Raw genomic sequence first — 26,209 nt, forward strand, 5'->3', positions numbered from 1 at the left:
TGTAATTCTATTTTCTTTCTAAGCTTCATCTACAATATAAGAATTTTTATGGCAGAGGGAATTTAAACTGTTTTCATCCTATGAATCATTTTCAGATTTCAATTTTCCCTTTAAAAAATCAGTAGCATGGGACCAGAGCGGTGGCACAGCAGACTGTGGTTCGATCCCCCAGCATCACATATGGTCCCCTAAGCCAGGAGCGATTTCTGAGTACATAGCGGGAGTAACTCCTGAGCAACACTGGGTGTGGTCCAAAAACAAACAAACAAAAAAAAAATCACTAGCAGGAGGCCGGAACCTCCATAGGTGGTGCAAATGGTAGGGCATTTGCCTTGCATGCGCTGACCTAGGATGGACCACAGTTTGATTCCCCCAGCATCCCATATCATCCCTCCAAGCCAGGAGCGATTTCTGAGCGCATAGCCTGGAGTAACCCCTGAGTATCACCAGATGTGGCCAAAAAGCGGAAAAAAAATCACTAGCATTCCATTGAAAACAGTATAAGACGCTACTCAAAAAAAGCTTCCACTTCCAGGTATTCCACTTCCAGGAATCTATACTAAGGGTTCAGAACTCTTTTCCAGAAAGACATTTGTGCTCCTATGTTCACTGTATCATTATTCATGAGAGTGAAAATAGAGAAACAAACCAAGTGTTTGATTGGTAGTGATGGTACTTAAATACAATGGACTACTACTCAGTTGTAAGAAATGATGAAATAGATTTGATATTATGATGGAACTGGGGGGTAACATGCTAAGTTGACATAAGTCAGAAAGAGACAGATGAACAAAATGATCATTCTCACATGTGGGATAAAAAAGAAGAGTAAGGGAATAACAACAGAGTAAGGTAATATAAACTGAGCTTCTGTGGCAGGAAGACAGCAGGGACAACAAGGGGAGCTGTGGTAAGACAAGTGAAGGGAAGCTGACCCTTGGTGGGGGTATGAAGTTGGAACACTGCATGCATAAAGCCCTATCATCAACAGTATTGCAAATCATGGTGACCACAATAAAACTCTTAAAACGTTACTGCCATTCAAAAATCATTCATTTCTTGGCAGTATTCTTCCTATATTTTGGTGACAGGATCATATATTTATATATGTATATGTATCTTTGTATTGGATATTTTTTACTCACACTCTTATTTACAATTCAAACAAAAGTCACAATAATTATTGTGCAAGTTAAGGGGGTCACAACTTGACACAACAATCTCACCAAAATAATCATGAATACCCTCTGAACGACAGGATAAGGACACCAATCACCAAACACCAGCAATGGAACTCCAACCCAGGACAAGTACTCCTCTTATCTTATCTCAAATTTCAGCATTTTGAAGCCTTTAGGATGTCTTACAAGACAGACATGATAGTCTCAAGGTCCATAGTGACACCCATAAGCACATTTTATCAAGGGAACATTGAATCATTGAAAATAGTCACACACTGTGGAAAAGAATCTACCAGCAATCAAAACACTGATTGTGATTCAAAGGTAAAATATTCAAAATACTTACTTGTAACTTTCCACTTGTCGGCAAGAAGAAACAGTAATGAAGGAATCTGTACGAGAACTGTATGCAAGAGGACCCGGGAGTAAAGAACCAGGGAGAAATCTCCCAAAAGCAAAGCTTTCCTGCTCAAACAGCATCAGCATCCCATCCATAGACTGGATACAAATTAAATCTCGACCTACAGAAGATTAGAGGGTATTAGATGAACTGATCTCCTTAGAAATATGTTGATTTTGATCTTTTAGTCCCAAAATTATGCTATTTTCAGTTTTCCCCCAAGGGCAAAATGAATGCTTTAATTTTTTAATTATATACTGATTAGATTATTTCATATAAAAGTATACACACATTTCCCAACTTTTAAATTACAAAAAGATGTCTCTAAATGTATTTACTTTCACTTACAGTATACCACTCTCTAGGTCAAAATAATCTATGAGAAAAATCATAGTTCTTTTTAAGACATCAATTTTACCAAATTCAGAAGAATAACAAAAATTGTTCTCATGAGGTTGCTTCTCTTTCTTATACAGTGTCAGCCTCAGACTTTCAAATGAATTACTAGTGAAGTACGGTAGGCCAAAGGCATAGTCATACACTAGACATAAATTGACATAAAACACCATGCTGAGAACTTTGGGAAGTGAAAATATTAAAGCTAAAAAATAATAATCACTACATGCCCAAAGCTGTACTGCTTTTTAAGTCCTTTCTACGACTAATCTTTTAGTATTAATTCAAATTTATGTTTAAAATATACTAAGATGACATAGTAATTTCTAGGCTATAGTAAAGTATCCTACAACTTTGTAGGATCTTCTAGCATATTTAGAGTAATCTACAATATATTATAGAAAAAATGTCAGATAAATAATAAAGTATACATTAATAAAAAGTTTTAAATATCAATCCTCTAATTTGTTATCGTTAGCCCATACCCAACATATACAATCAACACAAAGTAACTACACTTCATGGAATATCATGAAGTACAACCTGGGATATCAGTGGCAATAAATACATTCAAAATTTGAAATTCAATAAATACTTTGCTCAAAAACGTTAAATAATAGATATATAAATATATTCACTAGATGTATCTTTTTTTTTGGTTTTGGTTTTGGTTTTTGGTTACACCCAGCAGCGCTCAGAGGTTACTCCTGGCTCTACGCTCAGAAATCCAGAAATAGCTCTTGGCAGCCTCAGGGGACCATACGGATGCCAGGATTCGAACCACCATCCTTCTGGATGCAAGGCAAATGCCCTACCTCCAGGCTATCTCTCCGGCCCCTAGATGTATCATTTTTAAATACTCAGAAAAGGCCAGCAAGAGAGTGCAGTTTAGTCACTTCCCTTGATAAATCACTGTTAAACTACAGTTTGATCACCGACACTAACTTGGTCCCAAAACACTGCCTGTGATCCCTAAGCACAGAATAGAGAGTAAATCTTGAGTACTATTGGATGTGAACCAAAAACCCAAAATAAATACTCTAAGAGGATGCTCCAGGTTGAAAATTGTATTCATATATGCATGCTTCAATAACAGAAAGAAGAAAATGGAAAGATACTAGCTGGGCAGAGTACCTGCTGAGCATGCAGGAAGCCTCAATTTGATTCCCACCTGGATGACCCTTAGCACAAACCTAGAAGGAGACCCTAAGTGCTGCCAAGAGTAGCCCCAAGACAGGCAGAACACCAGGCCAAAAAGACAGTACAAGAATTAAGGCACTTATATGACCCAACCACGAACCACTAAGGGACCAGGCACCATAATCCATCTGATACTGATAGCCCAGAAAGCAGAGAACCCTGGGTGGGACATCCAGGCATTGCTCCTAAAACACAACAAAAAAAGAGCTAATAAGTAAATGCTTCTCATACTATTAAACATATAAAAGACACAATAAATGATAGAATCTTCAAGAAGGTCATTGTCACCAGTTTCCTCCAGGAGCAAAGACTGGCGCCAATTCTGCCATTAAAAAAAAAAAAAAAAAGATAATGAAGCATTTGTCAACTATGTGCCAAATAATTCCAAAAAAGGAAAATGGCCTAAGCACAGATGCAACTATAATGCTATAAAGCTCAAAAAGATATGGCAGGATACATGAGAAGTTATTAAATAAATGTACTATAGCTTGATATAACTCAGTTATTGACAAAAAAAACAAACTAATGTGCAATTTATACAACTTTTGTTCCCATTTTCAATATGGTATCTGGCACATGTAAATCGAGCCAGCATTTCCAGATCTCCATTTCAAACACATCAAACAATTACATTCTTGAAAAAAGAAAGAACAGGCATCAGAGATACTTGTTCTTAAAGGACTGAGCATGCTAAATTTACAGCTTACCCATTCTCTTTCCAGCATTATAGGTACAGCTCATCTCAGCCTCAGAGAGGGAAATTACATATTGCAAACTACAGAGACCCCTACCATCCAGGAAACACTTTACCGCCATGTGGCCAAATATAACAGAGTTAAACATCTTTCCTTCAGTAGGGTGTTTCCTTTGGGGAGGTGCTCAGGTCTGACTCCTGACTTTGCTCTCAGGGAACACTTCTGGCAGGGATCAGAGAACCAAATGTGGTGCTAGAATCAAAGCAGGGTTGGCCTCATGCAAGGCTAGGCCATTACCTATTGTATTATCTCTCTCTAGTACCAAACTGAACCTTAAACAACAACCAAAATTTCTGAAATTTTAGAACCATTCAACATTGCTGTCTCTGAACATTTAGTTTTACTTGATCTGATTTTTTTACTAATAAAACCACCAAGCACAGCAGACATTTAAAAGGAAAATGATTTGTATGTAGCCATCATTAAAGAATGAGTGTTAGTTTTCCTAAGTGGGATCACAGACTTATGATTACAGAGAGAATGTGCTTGTTGGAACACATTCTGAAGTTGTAATGGATGAAGAAATACAAGACTTGTAAATTTCCTTCAAATGATTCATTATAAAAAATTGTGAGCCCATGTGTTTTTATTTGCAGCTCTTGACTCAGGAATGGTGAAAAAACGAGTGCCAATTTACTTTGTCAGATATATAAAAGTTTTCTAGATGAAAATGTATATAAAATTAAGTGTTTAGGGGCTGGCAAGATAGCATGGAAGTAAGGCATTTGTCTTTCATGCAGAAGGACAGTGGTTTGAATCCCGGCATCCCACATGGTCCTCCAAGCATGCCAGGAGCGATTTCTGAGCGTAGAACCAGGAGAAACCCCTGAGTGCTGCTGGGTGTGACCCAAAAAACAAAAATAATAAACCAACAACCAGAGCAATAGTACTGCTGGTAGTGTATTTGCCTTGCACACAGTAGACCCAGGTTTGATCCCTGGCAACCCATATGATCTGCCAAGCCCACAAGGCGTAACCCAGAACACCACTGGGTGTAGCCCAAAAGCCAAAATAAATAACTAAATAAAAGATAAAATAAATTTAAATATTTACACAATTTTTTTAGGGAGGTGGGTTTTTGGGTCACACGCAGTAGCGCTCAGGGGTTACTCTGGGCTCTACACTCAGAAATCACCCCCAGAAGACATGGGGGACCATCTGAGATGCCGGGATTCGAACCACCATCTTTCTGCATGCAAGGCAAATGCCCTACCGCTGTGCTATCTCTCTGGCCCCAATATTTACAAAATTTAAAGAGTTGATTCCACTAAAAGTTAACAACTAAGATGTTTTTACTAATTCCAATGAGAGATCCTAAACACAATGGAAGAAAAATAATGACTAAGATTTGGAAGATGTGGGAATTAAGAAAGGACCTACCAAAAGTACTTTGAAAGGATTTTAGAAATCAATATATTTTCATTCTCAAAGGCAAAGTAAAATTTTTGTGCCTGTGGGGCAAAAGGATGACACATATATTTCACGAGGGCAACCTTGAGAAATGACTATTTATTAAAGTGTGTTTCTCATTTCTGGTGCTATCATACAGTTAAAGCTTAACAAAATGAATAAACTGGCCATCAATTACATTTTGAAATGACTCGTACATTATGATTTTGCTCTCCTAAATTTAGTCTGTTCAATGAAATAATGTCCTGTGCATGTGTGTGTGTCCAGAAACTTTTTAATTCTTGCATGACCCAGAGCCTTTTCTATTATTCATTATGACAACAGAGATCCCACAGAAGCAGTTCTGAATAGAGTTTTCTTCATTTCTCTGCCGTCTTCTGCTTCCTCTGGAATCTATGCAGCAGAGTAAGTGGTGGCATACATAAAAGCAGTCTACCATTACTCAGCATACTACATGTTTTCTGAAACTCTCTATGATCATATTTCTTTTACATATTGAGTGAAAATACAAGTGAAGAAATGCAAACATGACCTGTGGCCAAGCATATATTGCAATTCAGCATGCAGCTGTCAAAAGTATTTGGTCTGTCTCCAAGTCTGAGAAACACAAGAAAACCAGCTGTATAGGTAGTGCAAAAGGCAGACAGGAAACATCAAGAGGTTGATACATAAGAACAGGAGAGTTCAAAAGTCTGTGCAACTTCCTCACACAGGGGAAAAATGCTGTTACAGAAAAACTAAAACACTAACTCATTAATCTTTTTGCAAACTAAATTTAAAATTTGATGCTTGTGAGTTAGAGAGACAGAACAGTGGATAGAGAGAGCACTTGCTTTACACGTGTCTATCCAGGTTTGATCCCTGGCATCCCATATGGTCCCCTAAACCCACCAGAAGCGATTCCCTAGTGCAGAACCTCGGAGTAACCTGTGAGCATTCCCAAGTGTGGCCCCAAAACAAAACAAAACGAAACAAAACAAAACAAAAAAGCTATGTGATTGTTATGAGCAAGGGTATAAAAATGTTTAAAGTAGGATTTCAACAGATATTGTCTTAAAAATAAGTGGTAGGTGTGTTTCCAGGGTTTTCAGGATTAAAATTTTGCCATTAATTTTAATTTTTATACTTTTCATTCAAAGCCTACAAAAAACTATAACCATTGTCTAACATACACACTACTATTTAGCTATGGGCAATGATAGTAATTAATAATTAAATCAATAAAAAACAGGAGTTTGCTACTTCTCGCTCCCTCAAAATGCCTTATTTGTTTGTAAATAAAAAGTTATCAATGACAGTTATAAAGCAAAAATTAATTCAGTTCTAAGTTTTTAAGCTTAGTATAAATTAGTAATAAGCAAGTAAGAAAAATTCAAAGACCTAAACAAAGAAAATTAACAAATAGAATACATGCTTTGAGCTAAATAGCGAGTATGTTAAATAATAAGGGAAAGTATATAAATCTTCTATTGTTATTCAAGGTTGCCCTAAAAATTAATTTTATAAAAGTAACTACTTTAAGATCCAAGACAATAAAATTGTATCTATGTATCTTTTGACATCTTAATATGCCTCATTTTAAAAGAACTTTAATAGTCATAAACACAACTAGTGTGTGTTCTGTTGAGCTTTTTATCATACTTTTTTTTCCTAAACAGTGAATAGGTTAATAGCATATTAGAAAGAAATAACAACACTCGGGGCCGTTGAGGTGGCGCTAGCAGTAAGGTGTCTGCCTTGCAAGTGCTAGCCAAGGAAGGACCGCAGTTCCATCCCCCGGCATCCCATATGGTCCCCCCCAGCCAGGGGCAATTTCTGAGTACTTAGGCCAGGAGTAATCTCTGAGCATCAAACGGGTGTGGCCCAAAAAAACACAAAAAGAAAAAAAAGAAATAACAACACTCAAATTAATTTTTTTTTTCGTTTATTTTGTTTTTGGGTCACACCCGGCAGCGTTCAGGGTTACTCTTGGCTCTATGTTCATTAATCGCTCCTGGCAGGCACAGGGGATCACATGGGATGCCAGGATTTGAACCACCGTCCTTCTGCATGAAAGGCAAATGCTTTACCCCCATGCTATCTCTCTAGCCCAAAATTAATTGATTTAATTAACTTAAATTAGCATATGTGATAGTCAACATGAATGCAACAGTAGAGTTTAAATGAAGACTCTGAACATTACATTATCACTTACACCCACAAAATAGGTGGACTAACTTGTTGAGTGTCATTATAATGGAATATATCATCCTCTGGAACTGACAATCAGTAATAGTCATGACCATTCACCATATACTTACTATCCGCTAGAAAAGGCAGCACTACCTTCCAAAGGTTCCCCAAAGTTGGGAGTTCGATTCCTCAATAGTGATACTTTTAGTGTAGTTCCAAATGTGAAGGTGCTATTCCATCCCTCTTTGTTTTCTTTCTTTTTTTAATTGTTTTGGTCTGCTTAGTACAAAAATTCTAGTAGAAAAAAACTTGCTTGGGATAATAGTTCAGGTCAAAACCAGGACACAGATATTGTATAGTATGTCATTTTTACCCCAAAATGCACCAATATGGCATCACTCCCTTTTGCATAGGAACACTAAAATGGAGAAATCTTATATAGAGAATCAAGCTCTTATCTACTAGGAATAAGAACCCATAAGTTCTATCATACAGGGGTGCCTCTCACCTGAACATTTGTCATGGGGACTTGACTTAGACCTCACATGATTGGTCAACCACCATCCATCCCCGAACCCCAGATCCCAACCTTAAAACTGGCACAGTTCCCTACAACAGCACCAGGAATCAAACTCCTCCCAGAGGAGTCCCTAATACCACTCTGGCACCAACTTGCGCCAGGCTAGGTTCATGTGACATCCTGACAATGAGGAATCAAAACAACTTGATCTAAGGGCAGGTTGCCCTACCTCATCACCTAAGGGTGAGATGAAATCAAAAGATATTCTGTTCTTTGACCAGTGTGAAAACCAAGCTCACTAATTACAGAAGACTGACTACAACAATTGGGAATAAGCAGAACTTCTGGAACCATAAAGAAAAACTCTATCCTAGACTTCAACGTAGAATCTGTGGAAAATCCAAGATCTCTAATTACAAAGGATTGACTTTAACAACCACAACTGAGCAGAACATTTCATGGCACCAGAAAAAGATCTGGGAGTTCGACAATGAGCATGTCTGGAGCCTGTAGTTGATCCCACGACATTATGCTTCAAGTTGGAGAAATCTTGTATCTCTTAGGCCAAAAGAATTTCCTTTCCAATTTCCATAATGCTTATTGTGCCTATGCAAAAAAAAAAAAGGGGCCGGGCGGTGACGCTAAAGGTAAGGTGTGCCTGCCTTGCCTGCGCTAGCCTTGGATGGACTGCGGTTCGATCCCCCGGTGTCCCATATGGTCCCCCAAGCCAGGAGCAACTTCTGAGCACATAGCCAGGAGTAACCCCTGAGCGTTACCGGGTGTGGCCCAAAAACCAAAAAAAAAAAAAAAACAAAAAAAAAAACCTTGCCACGACAGTCCCCTCTTCCTTTTTTTTCTTGTTGTTGTTATTGGTTTTGTTTTCTTGTATTGATTTTTGTTTCATTTTATTTGCATTTTTTCCTTTTTTGTTCCTGTTAGATGGTATTTATTAGTCACTCCTTTTTTTAAATAATAAAACTTTTCATTTTGACCAAAGTGGATTATATATCTTTCACAGTAATATTTTAGGTACATATTAACAGTGAATCAGGGGAGTTCCCACCACCAAAGTTGTCCTCGCTCCACCCCCATTCCCGGCATGCATCCCATATCACCCACAAATCCCCCCGGACGTCCCATATGGTCCCCCCAAGCCAGGGGCAATTTCTGAGCGCTTAGCCAGGAGTAACCCCTGAGCATCAAACGGGTGTGGCAAAAAAAAAAAAAAAAAAAAACAACAACAGTAACAAAACCAAAAAAAAATTACTTTCTGTTGGTTTATTTTTCCTTCTGCGTAAGCACAGTAAATATTGGGGAAATTAGAAAGGAAATTCCCTTGGCCTAAGAGATACAGGGTTTCTCTGCCCTTTAAGTATACTGTCATGGGAATAGCTACAGACTCTTTACATGTTCATTTACTCTCCCCTAGGTCCTTTTGTGGAATATGGAAGACTTCTGCTCCATCATGGGTGATATTTATAGCTTCCAGACAGGGATTCCTTCCCTTTTTTTATTAGAACCATAGAACATGAATCATCTTATTCTGCCTAATAAATTGAGGGAAATAGGAAGGAAGAAAAAAAAAAGTGGATGGTATAAGGGGCAAGCAGTCTCATGAACATTTGAGTGGAAATAAAAAGTTATACACACAAGTTATACACAAAAGGGACCTAATGTTGTACTAGCAGTCTAGAGGAATAAATGTGGACATATGGAATGCCTACTGAAAACAGAGAAAGAGGGAGGTCATCACTAGTGTTAGGAATTGTCCTAATTCACTGTCTCTATGTACCTAAATATAACTGTGAAAGACTTGTAATTCACATTGGTCACAATAAAATGTATTAAAAGAAAAAACACCACAGCAATGAAAGAACAGAAGCATATTAAAATTATTCAAAAGGCTACTGGAACATAATAAGCAAAATATGAAACAACAAAGAAAACCTTCAAAACCAGATAATTGCATCTTTACACGCTGTGAAAGAATTTGCCACAAAAAGAGCAAAACAAAAGCAAAATCAACACAAATAACATGGGAGCCATTTGGACAATAGTGAAAGCAGGGAACTAGGAGAGAGAGATACCTAATGACGATGGCAACCTTACTGTCTTTTGTGGCAGGCTGAGCACAAAAGTCACAACATAAGGGCAAGTAGGCTTTGCCCTAGGATTTCTGTCACTTCCTTCTGTCCTGCTACTGTTGCTATGAAAGATTAACTTATGCTGCTAGTTAATGAAACACATCCCACCTGAAACTACATCCCACCCGCTTCCTGTTGAAGCATTCAATAAATGGTGAATCACTGATAGTAACACAATATCCCACTTCATAATTAAAAAGGTTTTACAAAAGCAAAAACTTTAAAATTAAGGGTGAAAAATAACAAAAAAAAAAAAACATAAAACTAAACGTGAGAAAGAACACATGATCAGGAATTCAAAGAATTTTTGACTTTAAGAACTATAGAAAATCTCTCAAAACTCATTTCTATGAATTGTTGTCTGTTCAAAATGATTTTGTTAAAAGTTTGCTTTTCTCAATAATATCTTTGACATGATAGCTACTGAAATCTATCAAGAAATGCATCATGAGTATTCCAGAAAGACCACGATCCAAAGCCATCATCCTGTCTGTCCAACAGCCAGCACAATAGACTGACTCATTTAAGTCTCAACAGAGAAAAAACAAGTCAAGAAAACTCATAGGTGCTCTGATCTTACAAATGACTGAACCTCAGGAGTGGACAGGGCAAGTCTTCAGCCCTGCTGAAGCAGATATGTGTGTGTGTGTGTGTGTGTGTGTGTGTGTGTGTGTGTGTGTGTGTGTGAGTGTGTGTGTGTATGACCACAACCAACGGACCACCAATAATAGGCCAACTTCACCAGTTTTCCACTGATCTCTGCAGAGACACCCAACCTGCCAAAAAACATCCAAATATGCCATTTTGTAGGCTGAGATCTCTGGAGGCTTTTTGGAGTCAGGGTGCACTCTAAGCCCTTGGAAGCCACACCCACGATCCACAGCCACTGACATGTCAGCACATCAGCCCTGACTCCACAGATCCTGGACTTCCTTAAGGGCGCTGGGTCACATAGTTGACTGCGTGATACCTCCATATTTTCAATACTCACATCCCAGTAGGAATTTACCAAATTAACTGTGAAACTATCATAGAAGCAAGCTAAGCTAAGAAAACAAAAGCAATGCTCAACAAGGAGAAAACAGCTTAATAAAACCTTCAGACATGACTTATCTACCCCACTGTGAGATATGACAGCCTTTACTAATTGTCTTTTAATGTTTTCTTTGGATAATTCCATTACCAATTAGTTATAAAAAGCAGTATCAAGTAAATTATTCATAACTGCCATAAGCAGGCTTGGGGTGGGTGGGAAAGTGGGAAAAATGGTAGAAGGAATGGCACACTGGTGGTGGGACTGGTGTTGAATACTGAATGCCAGAAATAACTATCATGAGCAACTCTGTAAACCATGGTGCTTAAAAAAAGAATTTTTTAAACTTTATTTATTTATATTTTATTTTTGGTTTTTCAGACCACACTCCTTTGATGCTCAGGGGTTACTCCTGGCTAAGTGCTGAGAAATCACCCCTGGCTTGGGGGGACCATATGGGACGCTGGAGGATCGAACCTCTGTCCTTCCTTGGCTAGTGCTTGCAAGACACACACCTCTAGCACCACCTCGCCGGCCCCAAATTTTTTAAACTTTAAAAAATTAACTTTAGGGGCTGGAGAGATAGCATGGAGGTAAAAGCATTTGCCTTGCATGCAGAAGGTTGGTGGTTCGAATCCCAGCATCCCATATGGTCCCCCGAGCCTGCCAGGAGTGATTTCTGAGCATAGAGCCAGGAATAACCCTTGAGTGCGGCTGGGTGTGACCCAAAAGTCAAAAAAATAAGTAAAAAAAAAAATTAACTTTAGGTAATTTGCAGAAGACAGGTCCCCTGTTTGTGACGTCAGGCTGGGAAAATCCACGAAACTACACCTGCCCAGTGGGGCCCGACTGTGAAAAATTGTGAGTGCTGCCTGTGTGTGTCTGTCTATTGTCCTGTTGCGTGAACCTCTTGGGAGTGTGCAGAAAAGAGGCTCCAGCAAACTCGCTCTCCCAGAGGCCAATTCTAGGGCGGGAACGCCAAGGAAGTGCTCCATAATGTGAAAACCGGCTATAAGCAGTACTTTGCAGAAGCCAGGTCCCCTGTTTGTGACATCAGGGTGGAAAAATCCACGAAACTACGCCTGCCCAGTGGGGCCCGACTCTGAAAAATTGTGAGTGCTGCCTATGTGTGTCTGTGTACTGTCCTCTAGCATGAACCTCTTGGGACTGGGCCAAAAAGAGGCTCCAGAAGAGCAATTAGCTCCGCTTCGCTACGCGGCCATGGGCTCTTTCTAAGAAAAGAACACCATCAAAACAAGAAGGAAAAAAATCACACTAAGAACTATGCTGGATCACTGAAGCCCAGCATTTCTCTCCAGACAGTCTTCTCTGCTGCATGCTCGGGCCTAAGATTTGATCCTGTGTGCGGCTTCATCCACGGAGGACTCCCCTCCCTTGGAGGCAAGTGGACCCATCCAGAAAAGGCAGAGCCAGAGGAATGTGGCTGCCTGCATCATTTAGCCAATGAATACCACCACAAAATGGAGAAAAACCCACAATACAAGTGTGACAATGGGGAAACAATGCAGGCCAGCATCACACATAGAGTTTGAAGATGACAATTCTGATGACGAGATAATGATCCACCAACTAATCAACCTCTCAGATAAGGACTTTAGACTAGCAATATGGAAGATGCTCAAAGAACTCAAAGAAACCATGGATCGAGTTGAACAAAACACGAATAAGAACCAAGAAAATATGAAGACAGAAATCACAAAACTCCAAACTGAAATAACATATCAACTAACAGGCCTGAAAAAGTCAGTAAACGAAGTGAATGACAAAATGAATAAGCTCTGGGACAGGTATCAGAAGCTGAGAATAGACTTGGTATTGTGGAAGATGAGATAAATAACAATTCCATACAGCGGGAGAGATTGGGAAAAAAAACTTAAAGCAAATGAACAGACAATGGAAAAATTAGTCAAAGAATGGGAACAGAGGAAAATAGAAGTCTATGGTAAGCTCAACAGAAACAACTTAAGAATCATTGGAGTCCCAGAGACCCAGGAAGAAAATTTCCAGGAAGAATCAATGGTCAAGAACATCAATAAGAGAAACTTCCAGAGGTACAGAATATATGTGATCAAATCCTGCATGCTCGAAGAGTACCAACCAAAAGAGACCCCAGAAAAAATACCCCAAGACACATCCTAGTCACAATGAATAATCCAGCAGATAGAGAGAGAATTCTGAAAACAGCAAGATCAAAAAGGGAAATTACATTCAAGGGAGCAACCTTGAGATTTACAGCAGACCTGTCACCAGAATCACTCAAGGCCTGAAAGCAGTGGTGGGATATTGTAACAAGACTGAAAGAAATGAATGCTTCACCAAGAATACTGTACCCAGCAAAACTCACTTTCCGGTTTGACGGAAGAATACATGATTTCACACACACAAAAAACAACTCAGAAACTTTACAGACTCAAAACTGAAAAACTGAAAAGAGTAAAACTGAGAAAAACTGACATACCTAATTTATGACAAGACTAACCAAAAGACACACCAAATTTTGATATAAAAATGGCAATAAATCCCAAGACAATTCTTTCTCTCAATGTCATGGACTAAATGCACCAGTTAAGAGACACAGAGTGGCTAAATGGATCAAAAAACTCAATCCAACCTTCTGCTGCCTACAAGAAACACACCTGAATAGTCAGAACAAACATGGACTCAAAATAAAAGGCTGGAGGAAAATTATCCAAGAAAACAACATCCATAAAAAAAGCTGGAGTGGCCATACTAATATCAGATAATGCAAACTTTATACTCAAAAAGGTTGTAAGGGACAAAGATGAACATTTTATATTAATCAAGGGGTATGTATAGCAGAAAGAAATAAGTCTCCTAAACATATATGCACCAAATGAGGCGCCAGCAAAATATTTAATACAATTGTTGACAAATCTGAAAAATACTATCAATAACAAAACATTAATTGTGGGGAAACTCAACACAACTTTGTCAACATTGGATAGGTCAATCAGACTGAAACCCAACAAGAATATACTAGACCTGAAAAGAGAAATGGAAGAAAGAGGCCTAGTGGATATATATAGGACACTCCATCCCCAGAAACCTGGATACACATTCTTCTCCAATGTACATGGGACATTCTCCAGGATAGACTACATGCTGGCACATAAAACATACCTCAATAATATCAAGAGGATAAAATTTTGCAGACTACCTTTGCTGACCACAAGGCTCTAAAATTATTTGTGAATTCCAAAGGGACTCAGAAGAAAAACTTTAACACCTAAAAGTTAAACAGCCTCATACCAGTGGGTCTGAGATGAAATCAAGGAGGAAATCAAAAGGTTCCTGGAAACAAATGACAATAAAGAAACAAACTATCAGAACTTATGGGACACAGCTAAAGCAGGACTGAGAGGAAAATTTATAGCTTTGCAAGCACACATCAGAAAGGAAGAAGGAGCTTACCTGAGTAGCTTAATGACACAGCTAATAGAACTGGAAAGTGCTCAACAAAAGGACCCAAAAATAGGGAGACAGAAGGAAATAACAAAGCTAAGAACAGAAATCAACGAAGTGGAAACCCAAAAAACAATCTGAAAGACAAACGAAAGCAGAAGTTGGTTCTTTGAAAAAATAAACAAGATTGATAGACGACTGGCAAACCTAACAAAGAAAGAGAGAGAGAGAAACTTGATAACTCGTATCAGGAATGAAAAAGGAGAGATCACTACTGATATGACAGAGATTCAAAGGGTAATCAGAAACTACTTTGAAAAACTCTATGCCACTAAAAATGAGAACCTGGAAGAAATGGATAAATTCTTGGACTCTTATAATCTTCCACGGTTGAAGGAAGAGGATTAGCATATCTAAACACCCCCATCACCATTGATGAAATAAAAATGGTAATCAAAAGTCTGCCCAAAAACAAAAGCCCAGGCCCAGATGGATTCACTAATGAATTCTTTCAAACTTTCCAAGAGGAAATACTACCAATCCTGGCAAGACTCTTTCATGAAATTGAACAAACGGAAACACTCCCAAATAGCTTTTATGAAGCCAACATCACCCTGACATATAACTGCCTCAGCTCCTGCCCTTTACTGGGAGAGAATTCCGGCCAGCAGCTTTCTCTCAACCGGGGCAGAAGGCAGAAAGCAGCTACAAATAATTCGCGAGTGTTAAGCTCTTTTGTGAACACCTAAAAAATTAAGCTGCAGAAGTTAGTAAAATGCTCAAGGTGTGTTCCAGTCAAGAGGTTTATTGAAGGGAGAAGCAGGGTTTTTATGCCCTGCTCTAGTGGGAGGAGTAGTAACATAGCATTGAAAGATAAACCAATCAGATTTGTACAAGTACAACAATTTTAACCAATGGGAGCATAAACACATTTTGATGGCAGGAAGGATAAAGAGGAACCTGGCAGGATGGGGGGAGGGGAAGCAAATCCTTAAACAAATAGCTAATTGATATTTACGCAAATAAAATTTTTTGTTTAGCCTATTTTTCCATTTAGATCACAGTTTAAACCTTACAAAAACCTATCTATAACTACATGCTTGAGAGCAGTTACAAAAACAGGTTCCATGGAAAGGTTAAGGAATCTGGTTAAGCCAGATTCTGTGTGCTGGGCTAAATTTATTTGCAGAGTTTCCTTTTGGCTCGGGGCTATGCAAACTTTATGGCTTGAATCAGGCGGTGGAAAATTCATTCAGAGTTCCTTTGATATGTGGGATGCTCGGTCTCCCACACTGATACCTAAACCAGACAGAGATGCTACGAAAAAAGAAAATTACAGACCAATATCGCTGATGAATGCAGATGCAAAGATCCTCAACAAAATCCTGGCAAATAGGATTCAATACCTCATTAAGAAGATCATCCACTATGATCAAGTAGGTTTCATCCCAGGAATGCAAGGCTGGTTTAACATCCGTAAGTCTATCAACATAATAAACAACATCAACAACAAAAAAAATAAAAACCACATGATCATATCAATAGATGCAGAGAAAGCATTTGATAAGGTCCAACACCCATTCTTGATCAAAACTCTCAGCAAGATAGGAATGGAAGGAACCTTTCTCAATATAGTTAAGGCCATCTACCACAAGCCAGTGGCAAATATTATCCTCAATGGAGAAAAACTAAAAGCCTTCCCTCTAAATTCTGGCACAAGACAAGGTTGTCCTCTCTCACCACTCCTATTCAACATAGCACTGGAAGTACTTGCTATAGCGATTAGGCAAGAAAAAGGTATCAAGGGAATCCAGATAGGAAAGGAAGAAGTCAAGCTCTCACTGTTTGCAGATGACATGATGCTCTACTTAGAAAACCCTAAAGACTCTACCAAGAAGCTTCTAGAAATAATAGATTCATATAGCAACGTGGCAGGCTACAAAATTAACACACAAAAATCAATGGCCTTTCTATACACCAATAGTAATAAGGAAGAAATGGACATTAAGAAAACAACCCCATTCACAATAGTGCCACACAAACTCAAATATCTTGGAATCAACTTGACTAAATATGTGAAGGACCTATACAAAGAAAACTATAAAACTCTGCTCCAAGATATAAGAGAGGACACACGGAAATGGAAACTCATACCCTGCTCGTGGATTGGCAGGATTAACATCATCAAAATGGCAATACTCCCCAAGGCATTATACAGATTCAACGCTATCCCTCTAGAGATACCCATGACATTCTTCAAAGAAGTGGATCAGGCACTTTTGAAATTTGTTTGGAACAATAAACACCCTAGAATAGCTAAAGCAATCATTCGGAAAAAGAATATGGGAGGAATTACTTTCCCCAACTTTAAACTTTACTACAAAGCAATAGTTATCAAAACAGCATCGTATTGGAATAAGGACAGACCCTCAGATCAGTGGAATAGGCTTGAATACTCAGAAAATGTTCCCCAGACATACAATCACCTAATTTTTGATAAAGGAGCAGGAAATCCTAAATGCAGCAAAAAAAAAAAAAAAAGCCTCTTCAACAAGTGGTGTTGGCACAACTGGCTAGCCACTTGCAAAAAATTAAACTTAGACCCCCAGCTAACATCATGTACGAAAGTAAAATCCAAATGGATTAAAGACCTCGATATCAGACCCAAAACCATAAGATATATAGAACAACACATAGGCAAAACTCTCCAGGACATTGAGACTACAGGCATCTTCAAGGAGGAAACTGCACTCTCCAAGCAAGTGAAAGCAGAGATTAACAGATGGGAATATATTAAGTTGAGAAGCTTCTGCACCTCAAAGGAAATAGTGCCCAGAATACAAGAGCCACCCACTGAGTGGGAGAAACTATTCACCCAATACACATCAGATAAGGGGCTAATCTCCAAAATATACAAGGCACTGACAGAAATTTACAAGAAAAAAACATCTAATCCCATCAAAAAATGGGGAGAAGAAATGAACAGACACTTTGACAAAGAAGAAATACAAATGGCCAAAAGACACATGAAGAAATGCTCCACATCACTAATCATCAGGGAGATGCAAATCAAAACAACAATGAGATACCACCTCACACCACAGAGAATGGCACACATCACAAAGAATGAGAACAAACAGTGCTGGCGGGGATGTGGAGAGAAAGGAACTCTTATCCACTGCTGGTGGGAATGCCGTCTAGTTCAACCTTTATGGAAAGCAATATGGAGATTCCTCCAAAAACTGGAAATCGAGCTCCCATACGATCCAGCTATACCACTCCTAGGAATATACCTAAGAACACAAAAATACAATACAAAAATCCCTTCCTAACACCTATATTCATTGCAGCACTATTTACCATAGCAAGACTCTGGAAACAACCAAGATGCCCTTCAACAGACAAATGGCTAAAGAAACTGTGGTACGTATACACAATGGAATATTATGCAGCTGTCAGGAGAGATGAAGTCACGAAATTTTCCTATACATGGATGTACACAGAATCTATTATGCTGAGTGAAATAAGTCAGAGAGAGAGAGAAAAACACAGAATGGTCTCACTCATCTATGGGTTTTAAGAAAAATGAAAGACATTCTTGCAATAATAACTTTCAGACACAAAAGAGAAAAGAGCTGGAAGTTCCAGCTCACCTCAGGAAGCTCACCACAAAGAGTGATGAGTTTAGTTAGAGAAATAACTACATTCTGAACTGTCCTAATATTCAGAATGTATGAGGGAAATGCAGAGCCTGTTTAGAGTACAGGCGGGGGTTGGGTGGGGAGGAGGGAAACTTGGGACATTGGTGATGGGAATGTTGCACTGGTGATGGGTGGTGTTCTTTACATGACTGAAAGCCAAACACAATCATGTATGTAATCAAGGTGTTTAAAAAAAAAAAGAAGAAAACCCTAAATTCTCTACAAAAAAGCTTCTAGAAACAATAGACTCATATAGCAAGGTGGCAGGCTACAAATTTAACACACAAAAATCAATGGCCTTTCTATACACCAATAGTAATAAGAAAGAAATTGACATTAAGAAAACAACCCCATTCACAATAGTGCCAAATAAACTCAAATATCTTGGAATCAACTTGACTAAAATTGTGAAGGACCTATACAAAGAAAACTATAAAACTCTGCTCCAAGAAATAAGAGGACACGCGGGAATGGAAACACATACCCTGACCATGGATTGGCAGGATTAACATCATCAAAATGGCAATACTCCCCAAGGCATTATACAGATTTAATGCGATCCCTCTAAAGTTACCCATGACATTCTTCAAAGAAGTGGATTAGGCACTATTGAAATTCATTTAGAACAATAAACACCCTAGAATAGCTAAAGCAATCGTTGGGAAAAAGAATATGGGAGGAATTACTTTCCCCAACTTTAAACTTTACTACAAAGCAATAGTTATCAAAACAGCATGGTATTGGAATAAGGACAGGTCCTCAGATCAGTGGAATAGGCTTGAATACTCAGAAAATGTTCCCCAGACATACAATCACCTAATGTTTGATAAAGGAGCAAGAAATCCCAAATGGAGCAAAGAAAGCCTCTTTAATAAGTGCTGTTTCCACAACTTGCTAGCCACTTGCAAAAAATGGAACTTAGACCCCCAGCTAACATCATGTACGAAAGTAAAATCCAAATGGATTAAAGTCCTCGTTATCAGACCCAAAACCATAAGATATATAGAACAACACATAGGCAAAGCAGTCCAGGACATTGAGACTCCAGGCATCTTCAAGGAGGAAACTGCACTCTCCAAGAAAGTAAAAGCAGAGATTAACAGAATATATTAAGCTGAGAAGCTTCTGCACCTCAAAGGAAATAGTGCCCAGAATACAAGAGCCACCCACTGAGTGGGAGAAACTATTCACCCAATACACATCAGATAAGGGGCTAATCTCCAAAATATACAAGGCACTGACAGAAATTTACAAGAAAAAAACATCTAATCCCATCAAAAAATGAGGAGAAGAAATGGACAGATACTTTGACAAAGAAGAAATACAAATGGCCAAAAGACACATGAAAAAATGCTCCACATCACTAATCATCAGGGAGATGCAAATCAAAACAACAATGAGATACCACCTCACACCACAGAGAATGGCACACATCACAAAGAATTAGAACAAGCAGTCTTGGCAGGGATGTGGAGAGAAAGGAACTCTTATCCACTGCTGGTGGGAATGCTGCCTAGTTCAACCTTTATGGAAAGCGATATGGAGATTCCTCCAAAAACTGGAAATCGAGCTCCCATACGATCCAGCTATACCACTCCTAGGAATATACCCTAGGAACACAAAAATACAATACAAAAACCCCTTCCTTACACCTATATTCATTGCAGCACTATTTACCATAGCAAGACTCTGGAAACAACCAAGATGCCCTTCAACAGACAAATGGCTAAAGAAACAGCACAAAGGAATATTATGCAGCTGTAAGGAGATATGAAGTCATGAAATTTTCCTATACATGGATGTACACAGAATCTATTATGCTGAGTGAAATAACTCAGTGAGAGAGAGAGAGAGAGAGAGAGAGAGAGAGAGAGAGAGAGAGAGAGAAACGCAAAATGGTCTCACTCATCTATGGGTTTTAAGAAAAATGAAAGACATTTTGCAATAATAATTTTCAGACACAAAAATGAAAAGAGCTGGAAGTTACAGCTCACCTCAGGAAGCTCACCACAAAGAGTGATGAGTTTAGTTAGAGAAATAACTACATTTTGAACTGTCCTAATAATGAGAATGTATGAGGGAATTGGAAAACCTGTCTAGAGTACAGGCAGGGGTCGGGTGGGGAGGAGGGAGATTTGGGACATTGGTGATGGGAACGTTGCACTGGTGATGGGTGGTGTTCTTTACATGACAGAAATCCAAACACAATCATGTATGTAATCAAGGTGTTTAAATAAAACATATATAAAAAAATAGAAGATAATCTACTTCAAATGTGTATCATATATACTTTCAAGTAATAATTTAGCTATCTTAGATTCAATAAAATATTATTAAAATTCAAAAAAATTAACTTTAATTTAAAGTTAATATTTAAATGTATAATTTACATTATAATAATTAAAATAAAAAATATAATTAAAAATAATACACACTTGGGAGTGAGCTGTCTCCTGTACATATCCTCCCCAATACACACATTTGTAGACTCTCCATTTCTACCTATTACCCTCATTTTCTTTTCAACATGACCTGAGTGATGTAAAAAAAATATCACAGGGGTCGGAGAGATGGCATAGTGGTAGGGAGTAGTAGGGTGTTTGCCTTGCATATGGCTGACCAGGATCGGACAAGGATTTGATTCCAGGATCCGATATGGTTCCCTGAGCCTGCTAGGAGTGATTTCGGAGCACAGAGCCAGGAGTAACCCTGGAGTGCAGCTAGGTGTGCCCCCCCCCAAAAAAACAAAACAAAATTAAAAAAATATCACAAACAATGTCACACAGAAAATCCCAGAATCTTTGATCAAACACAACCTCTGGGCCCGGAGAGATAGCACAGCGGCGTTTGCCTCGGAAGTAGCCGATCCAGGACCAATGGTGGTTGGTTGGAATCCCGGTGTCCCATAGGATCCCCCGTGCCTGCCAGGAGCTATTTCTGAGCAGACAGCCAGGAGTAACCCCTGAGCACCGCCGGGTGTAGCCCAAAATCAAAAAACAAATTAACAAACAAAACAACCTCTTCTTCAAATTCAATATAAATACCTGAATGCAACTACATTGGTTTGCTGTAAAAAATAAAGCAAACATAAATGCACTACCAAGGTTAATAACTGGAACATGCCAATCTCAGTGTCATTTTTTAACACTATTTTGAAAACTGATAAAATCAACTTTCCCCAGCACAAACACTTACAGATCTCCTGGATACCAGGCAGTTTTATTTTCACTCTCTGGGCATAAAAGACAAGAAAGTATCTTGGGAAAGTTTGCACAAAAGGTAACAAGAAAGTTGGAAATGATACAGCTGAGAAATTCCCATCTTGATTTGCTGAATGACTTGCTACAGTGGTGGTTCCTACACTCTTCAATTTCACTGACCTACAAAAGTTGTGAATTCCCCAGTCAGGAAATATTTTTGATTATTTATATTAGGGGAGGTTAGGAAGCTTGTGCCATACCGAACAGTGGTCAGGGGTTACTCTTGGATCTTAGTGCAGAGATCAACTCTGGTGATAATACCAGGGATTGAAACAGGGTTGGTGATGTTCAAGGCAAGCACCTAAAATCCTGTACTATCTGTCTGGCACACAGATATTTTTAAAAAAACAGACATTATCATCACCAACCTCTTCAACAAATATAATATAATACAAGTAAGTTTGAAATCACAGAATTAATTACAATTTTCTTTACCTAAATAAAATTTAATGTTTTTTTTAAACGTGGCATTATAGCCATATTTTTTACTTCCTCAAGACCATGCAACACAGGCATTAGTTTTTGAAAACTATTATTTTCTCCCAATTTTGAAGACTCTCTAACGTACTGAAACAATAAAGAAACTTGTTCCAGAACCTACTCAGGTCAAGGGACAGAGAGAAGTATTTTCCATAAGTATGTTTATTCTTTGTAAGCATCACTGGCCATTTCTGAAGCAAAAATCGAGATGAAAGCTCCCTCTACTGGCATGCAGATAATACAACCCTGTCAAGAAAGTCTTTAAATAAAAAAGTCTTTAAATCCTGTAAAACGACTGAGAATCTTCTCAAAACTGATTAAAATTTTCATGTTTTTACCGGTCTCTTATCAATGATAGACTTTTCACTTCATCCTTAAAATACTGGTATCAGTGTCATACAAAATAAATGTGAAAAGCATATATAACTAGACTACATTCTTTATATATTCCAATGAGTTCCCTGGAACCAGTTTCCACGTGCTTGGTTTCTTCACTATAACCTCAAAAATAACAGAGCTATTACATTAAAGAAAAAAATTAAGAAAAAAAATATTGAGATAGGTTTTAAGAAGTTATGTCGAACAAAGGTAGCAATCTAGGGACATATGAACAACCTCCTCTTGTAGAAGTCAACTGAGATTAATAGAAATAAATCAAAGACTTCAAAATTATGGGCTGGAGCGGCGGTGCAAGCAGGAGAGTGTCTGCCTTGCACGCATTAACCTAAGACAGACCGTGGTTTGATCCCCGGCATCCCATATGGTCCCCCAAGCCAGGAGCAATTTCTGAGCACATAGCCAGGAGTAACCCCTGAAAGACACAAGCTGTGACCCCCAAAACAGAACAAACAAAAATAAATACTACTATATAAGTACTGGTCCATCCATTATTAAGCACATTCAATGCCTGTAATTATTTTATATAAAGAATATTCCTCTCATCTGATTATACATGGCCTAAAACTAAAAAAAATTTGATGATTTGAGAAAGATACAACTTATAAGTACCAAGAACTAGAAGTTAATCCTAAATACTTTGTTTTTCATTGTTTTTCCAACTCAGTATTATTTTCCAACTCAGTAAAACTCAAATGATTCACTAATGTTTTTGCATCTAATTCTCTTGCTGAATCCAAATCTAATATGGCTCATCATGACAACTGCACGTTGCAACATTACATTTAAATATAAAACATTACATATTTTACTTTGGCAGACAGAGTTTGAATAAGTTCTTGCTGAGTTCCTTCTGCAGTTTATTCTTTTTTTCTTTTGGTCCTGGGGTCACACCCAGTAGTGCCCAGGAATCAACTATGATTTGAGGGATTAAACCCAGGTGGACCACATGGAAGACAAGCTCCTTATTCACACTACCATCTCTTTAGTGGCTATTTATTTAATTTTGTGTTTTTCCCAAACAATAACTTGTGAAGATAAATAAAACTAGGCAAAGCATAAAACATGTAGATGAGAAAAATAGTAGCTAAAACTGGTTCTCCTACTAAAATTATTGCATTAAATTCAAAGCAGCATTTTAACTACATAAAAAGGCTGCTGAAAATAGAGTAAGTAAATAAGACTTACTTGGAAGCAATTTGGACAACTGGGAAAAAAAATTGGAAGCAAAACAAAAAGTGATAGTGGGAACACACAAAGGTAAAGAGAGCCCACAGGGATATTTTTCAGCTTTAGTTTTTAGAGTCTCAAATGCCTCTATATAACAGAGAAAAGCCTTTGGGACTATTCTCTGTGGGGAATCTAATTAATCTTGAATATTATCTCTCTCACTTAAGGCCACAAAAGGCTCTAACCATAGCATTATGAGAATTTAGAATGCCATTACCCTAAAAGAAAAATAAAATAAAAGTACATCTCACGACTTGGAAAGAGATGAAGGAAAAACATCTCTTGGAAAAATTCATAAACCCCAGGCTGATCCTAATGTAGGTTGGGGATCAAAATGATTTATATGATCTTGCCAAAGAAGCTTCAAACTGTAAATTTAGTTTAAGTGGTATTAAATAGCACCTGACAAAAGAAAACCCAAATCTTTAAAGAAACACCCCAATCATTCCTATGGGTAGAATATTACCTTACTAACAAAATCCCAATGTACAAGAAATTGAGAGCAATAGGATAAAAATAGCAAAAACCATTTGTGCAGAATTAGAATTGCAGAGATTTGACATAATGTAATATGTCAAATGTGACATAGAATATACATATGTGTTGCATTTTGCATGTTTAAATAAATATGTACTGAACAGTTAGTACAACAGGTAGGACACTTGTCTTGCACACAGCAGACCCATGATCAATTTTCCACACTTCATATGGTTCCCAGAGCACCACCAGGAGTCATCCCTGAGTACAGGAATAAGCAAAGAAATCATTTGATGTAGTCCCACTTTAATGTTTTTAAACACGGGTCCAGCAGCAATAATGTTCATGGATTTGGTATATAAGATTACTGCACATTCACCACTGCTAAAGTGCCCAAGACCTCCACTCTTGTCCTTAACCACCATTTCTAGTCTGCCTTTCTCTCATCACCTTCTCTTCCCACTAACTTTATCATTTCAGCATTGTACTAAAAAGCCAAGAGTTTCTGATGGTTTCAATATTGCCCATTCCCATTTTTTCCATTTCACAGAGTAAGATGACCCAGTACTTGTCCTTCTCCCACATTTACTTTCCTTAACATAACATCGACTAATTCCATACAAGTTGCAACAAGGATGCAAGATTTCATCTTTTCTTACTGATGCATAAAGTTTTCTTATGTATACATACCACCACTTTTTCCTATTTTTATTCACATGCTGTAATTTGCAATACTGTCCATGGATGGACATGCATGAACCATTCCAACACCTCACTCACTGCCAGAGTGTCTATTTCTTTCACCAAAGCCAAAGATTCCCTCCCAATCGTTTCCCAGGCCCCCATCTCCAAGCTCAGCTGTGTAATTCAAGTCTCTAGTTCTGCCACCGTGATTTACTATTTTACTATAGTATCAATGGCATGGTTTCCTGTATACAGCATTCCAACACCAATACCCATCAGCTCAGAATGTCTGATTCCCTCCACCATTGTCTCAGGACCCCCTATCACAACCATCCCCCCAATCTCAAGATTCCCACCCACTTCCCCACTTTTCACTGAAACCACAACTTCTTTTCTCAATTCATCTGTCACTAGACGTTGGATTGTTTCTTTATGAAGGCTAAAGTACTTAGTGCTGCCATAAAAATAGGTGTACATATAGGACAGAGAGATAGTACAATAGTACAAGTTCACCTGAACTTGATCCCTGGCACCATATCTGGCCCCATAAGCACCACCATGGGTAGTCCCAGAGCTCAGAATCAAGAAGAAGCCTTGAGAACTGTCAGGTGTTTCCCAAATAAAGATTTTAATTAAGAAAGAAAGAAGAAAGAAAGAAAGAAAGAAAGGAAAGAAAGAAAGAAAGAAAGAAAGAAAGAAAGAAAGAAAGAAAGAAAGAAAGAAAGAAAGAAAGAAAGAAAGAAAGAAAGAAAGAAAGAAAGAAAGAAAGAAAGAAAGAAAGAAAGAGAGAGAGAAAGAAAGAGAGAGAGAGAGAAAGAAAGAAAGAAAGAAAGAAAGAAAGAAAGAAAGAAAGAAAGAAAGAAAGAAAGAAAGAAAGAAAGAAAGAAAGAAGAGAGAGAAAGAAAGAAAAGAAAGAAAGAAAGAAAGAAAGAAAGAAAGAAAGAAAGAAAGAAAGAAAGAAAGAAAGAAAGAAAGAAAGAAAGAAAGAAAGAAAGAAAGAAAGAAAGAAAGAAAGAAAGAAAGAAAGAAAGAAAGAGACGAAAGAAAGAAGAGAAAGAAGAAAGAAAGAAAAAGAAGAAAGAAAGAAAGAAAGAAAGAAAGAAAGAAAGAAAGAAAGAAAGAAAGAAAGAAAGAAAGAAAGAAAGAAAGAAAGAAAGAAAGAAAGAAAGAAAGAATGTAAGAACGAAAGAGAAAGAAAGAACGAAAGAAAGAAAGAAAGAAAGAAAGGAAGGAAGGCAGAAAGAAAGATAGAAAAGAAAGAAAGAGAAGAAAGAAAGAAAGAAAGAAAGAAAGAAAGAAAGAAAGAAAGAAAGAAAGAAAGAAAGA

General features: G+C 38.0%; 1 protein-coding gene across 1 annotated transcript in view; it reads right to left on the minus strand.

The window, feature by feature from the left end:
• BBS9 (Bardet-Biedl syndrome 9) overlaps positions 1-26,209 on the minus strand; it is a 540,357-nt gene that overhangs the window by 415,874 nt on the left and 98,274 nt on the right. Inside the window, exon 5 of the mRNA XM_049784883.1 lies at positions 1,528-1,702. Coding sequence (XP_049640840.1) covers positions 1,528-1,702 — 175 coding nt within the window. The remainder of the gene's footprint in view (positions 1-1,527; positions 1,703-26,209) is intronic.

Source organism: Suncus etruscus, chromosome 12 (assembly GCF_024139225.1).
Source record: "Suncus etruscus isolate mSunEtr1 chromosome 12, mSunEtr1.pri.cur, whole genome shotgun sequence".
Lineage (NCBI taxonomy): Eukaryota > Metazoa > Chordata > Mammalia > Eulipotyphla > Soricidae > Suncus > Suncus etruscus.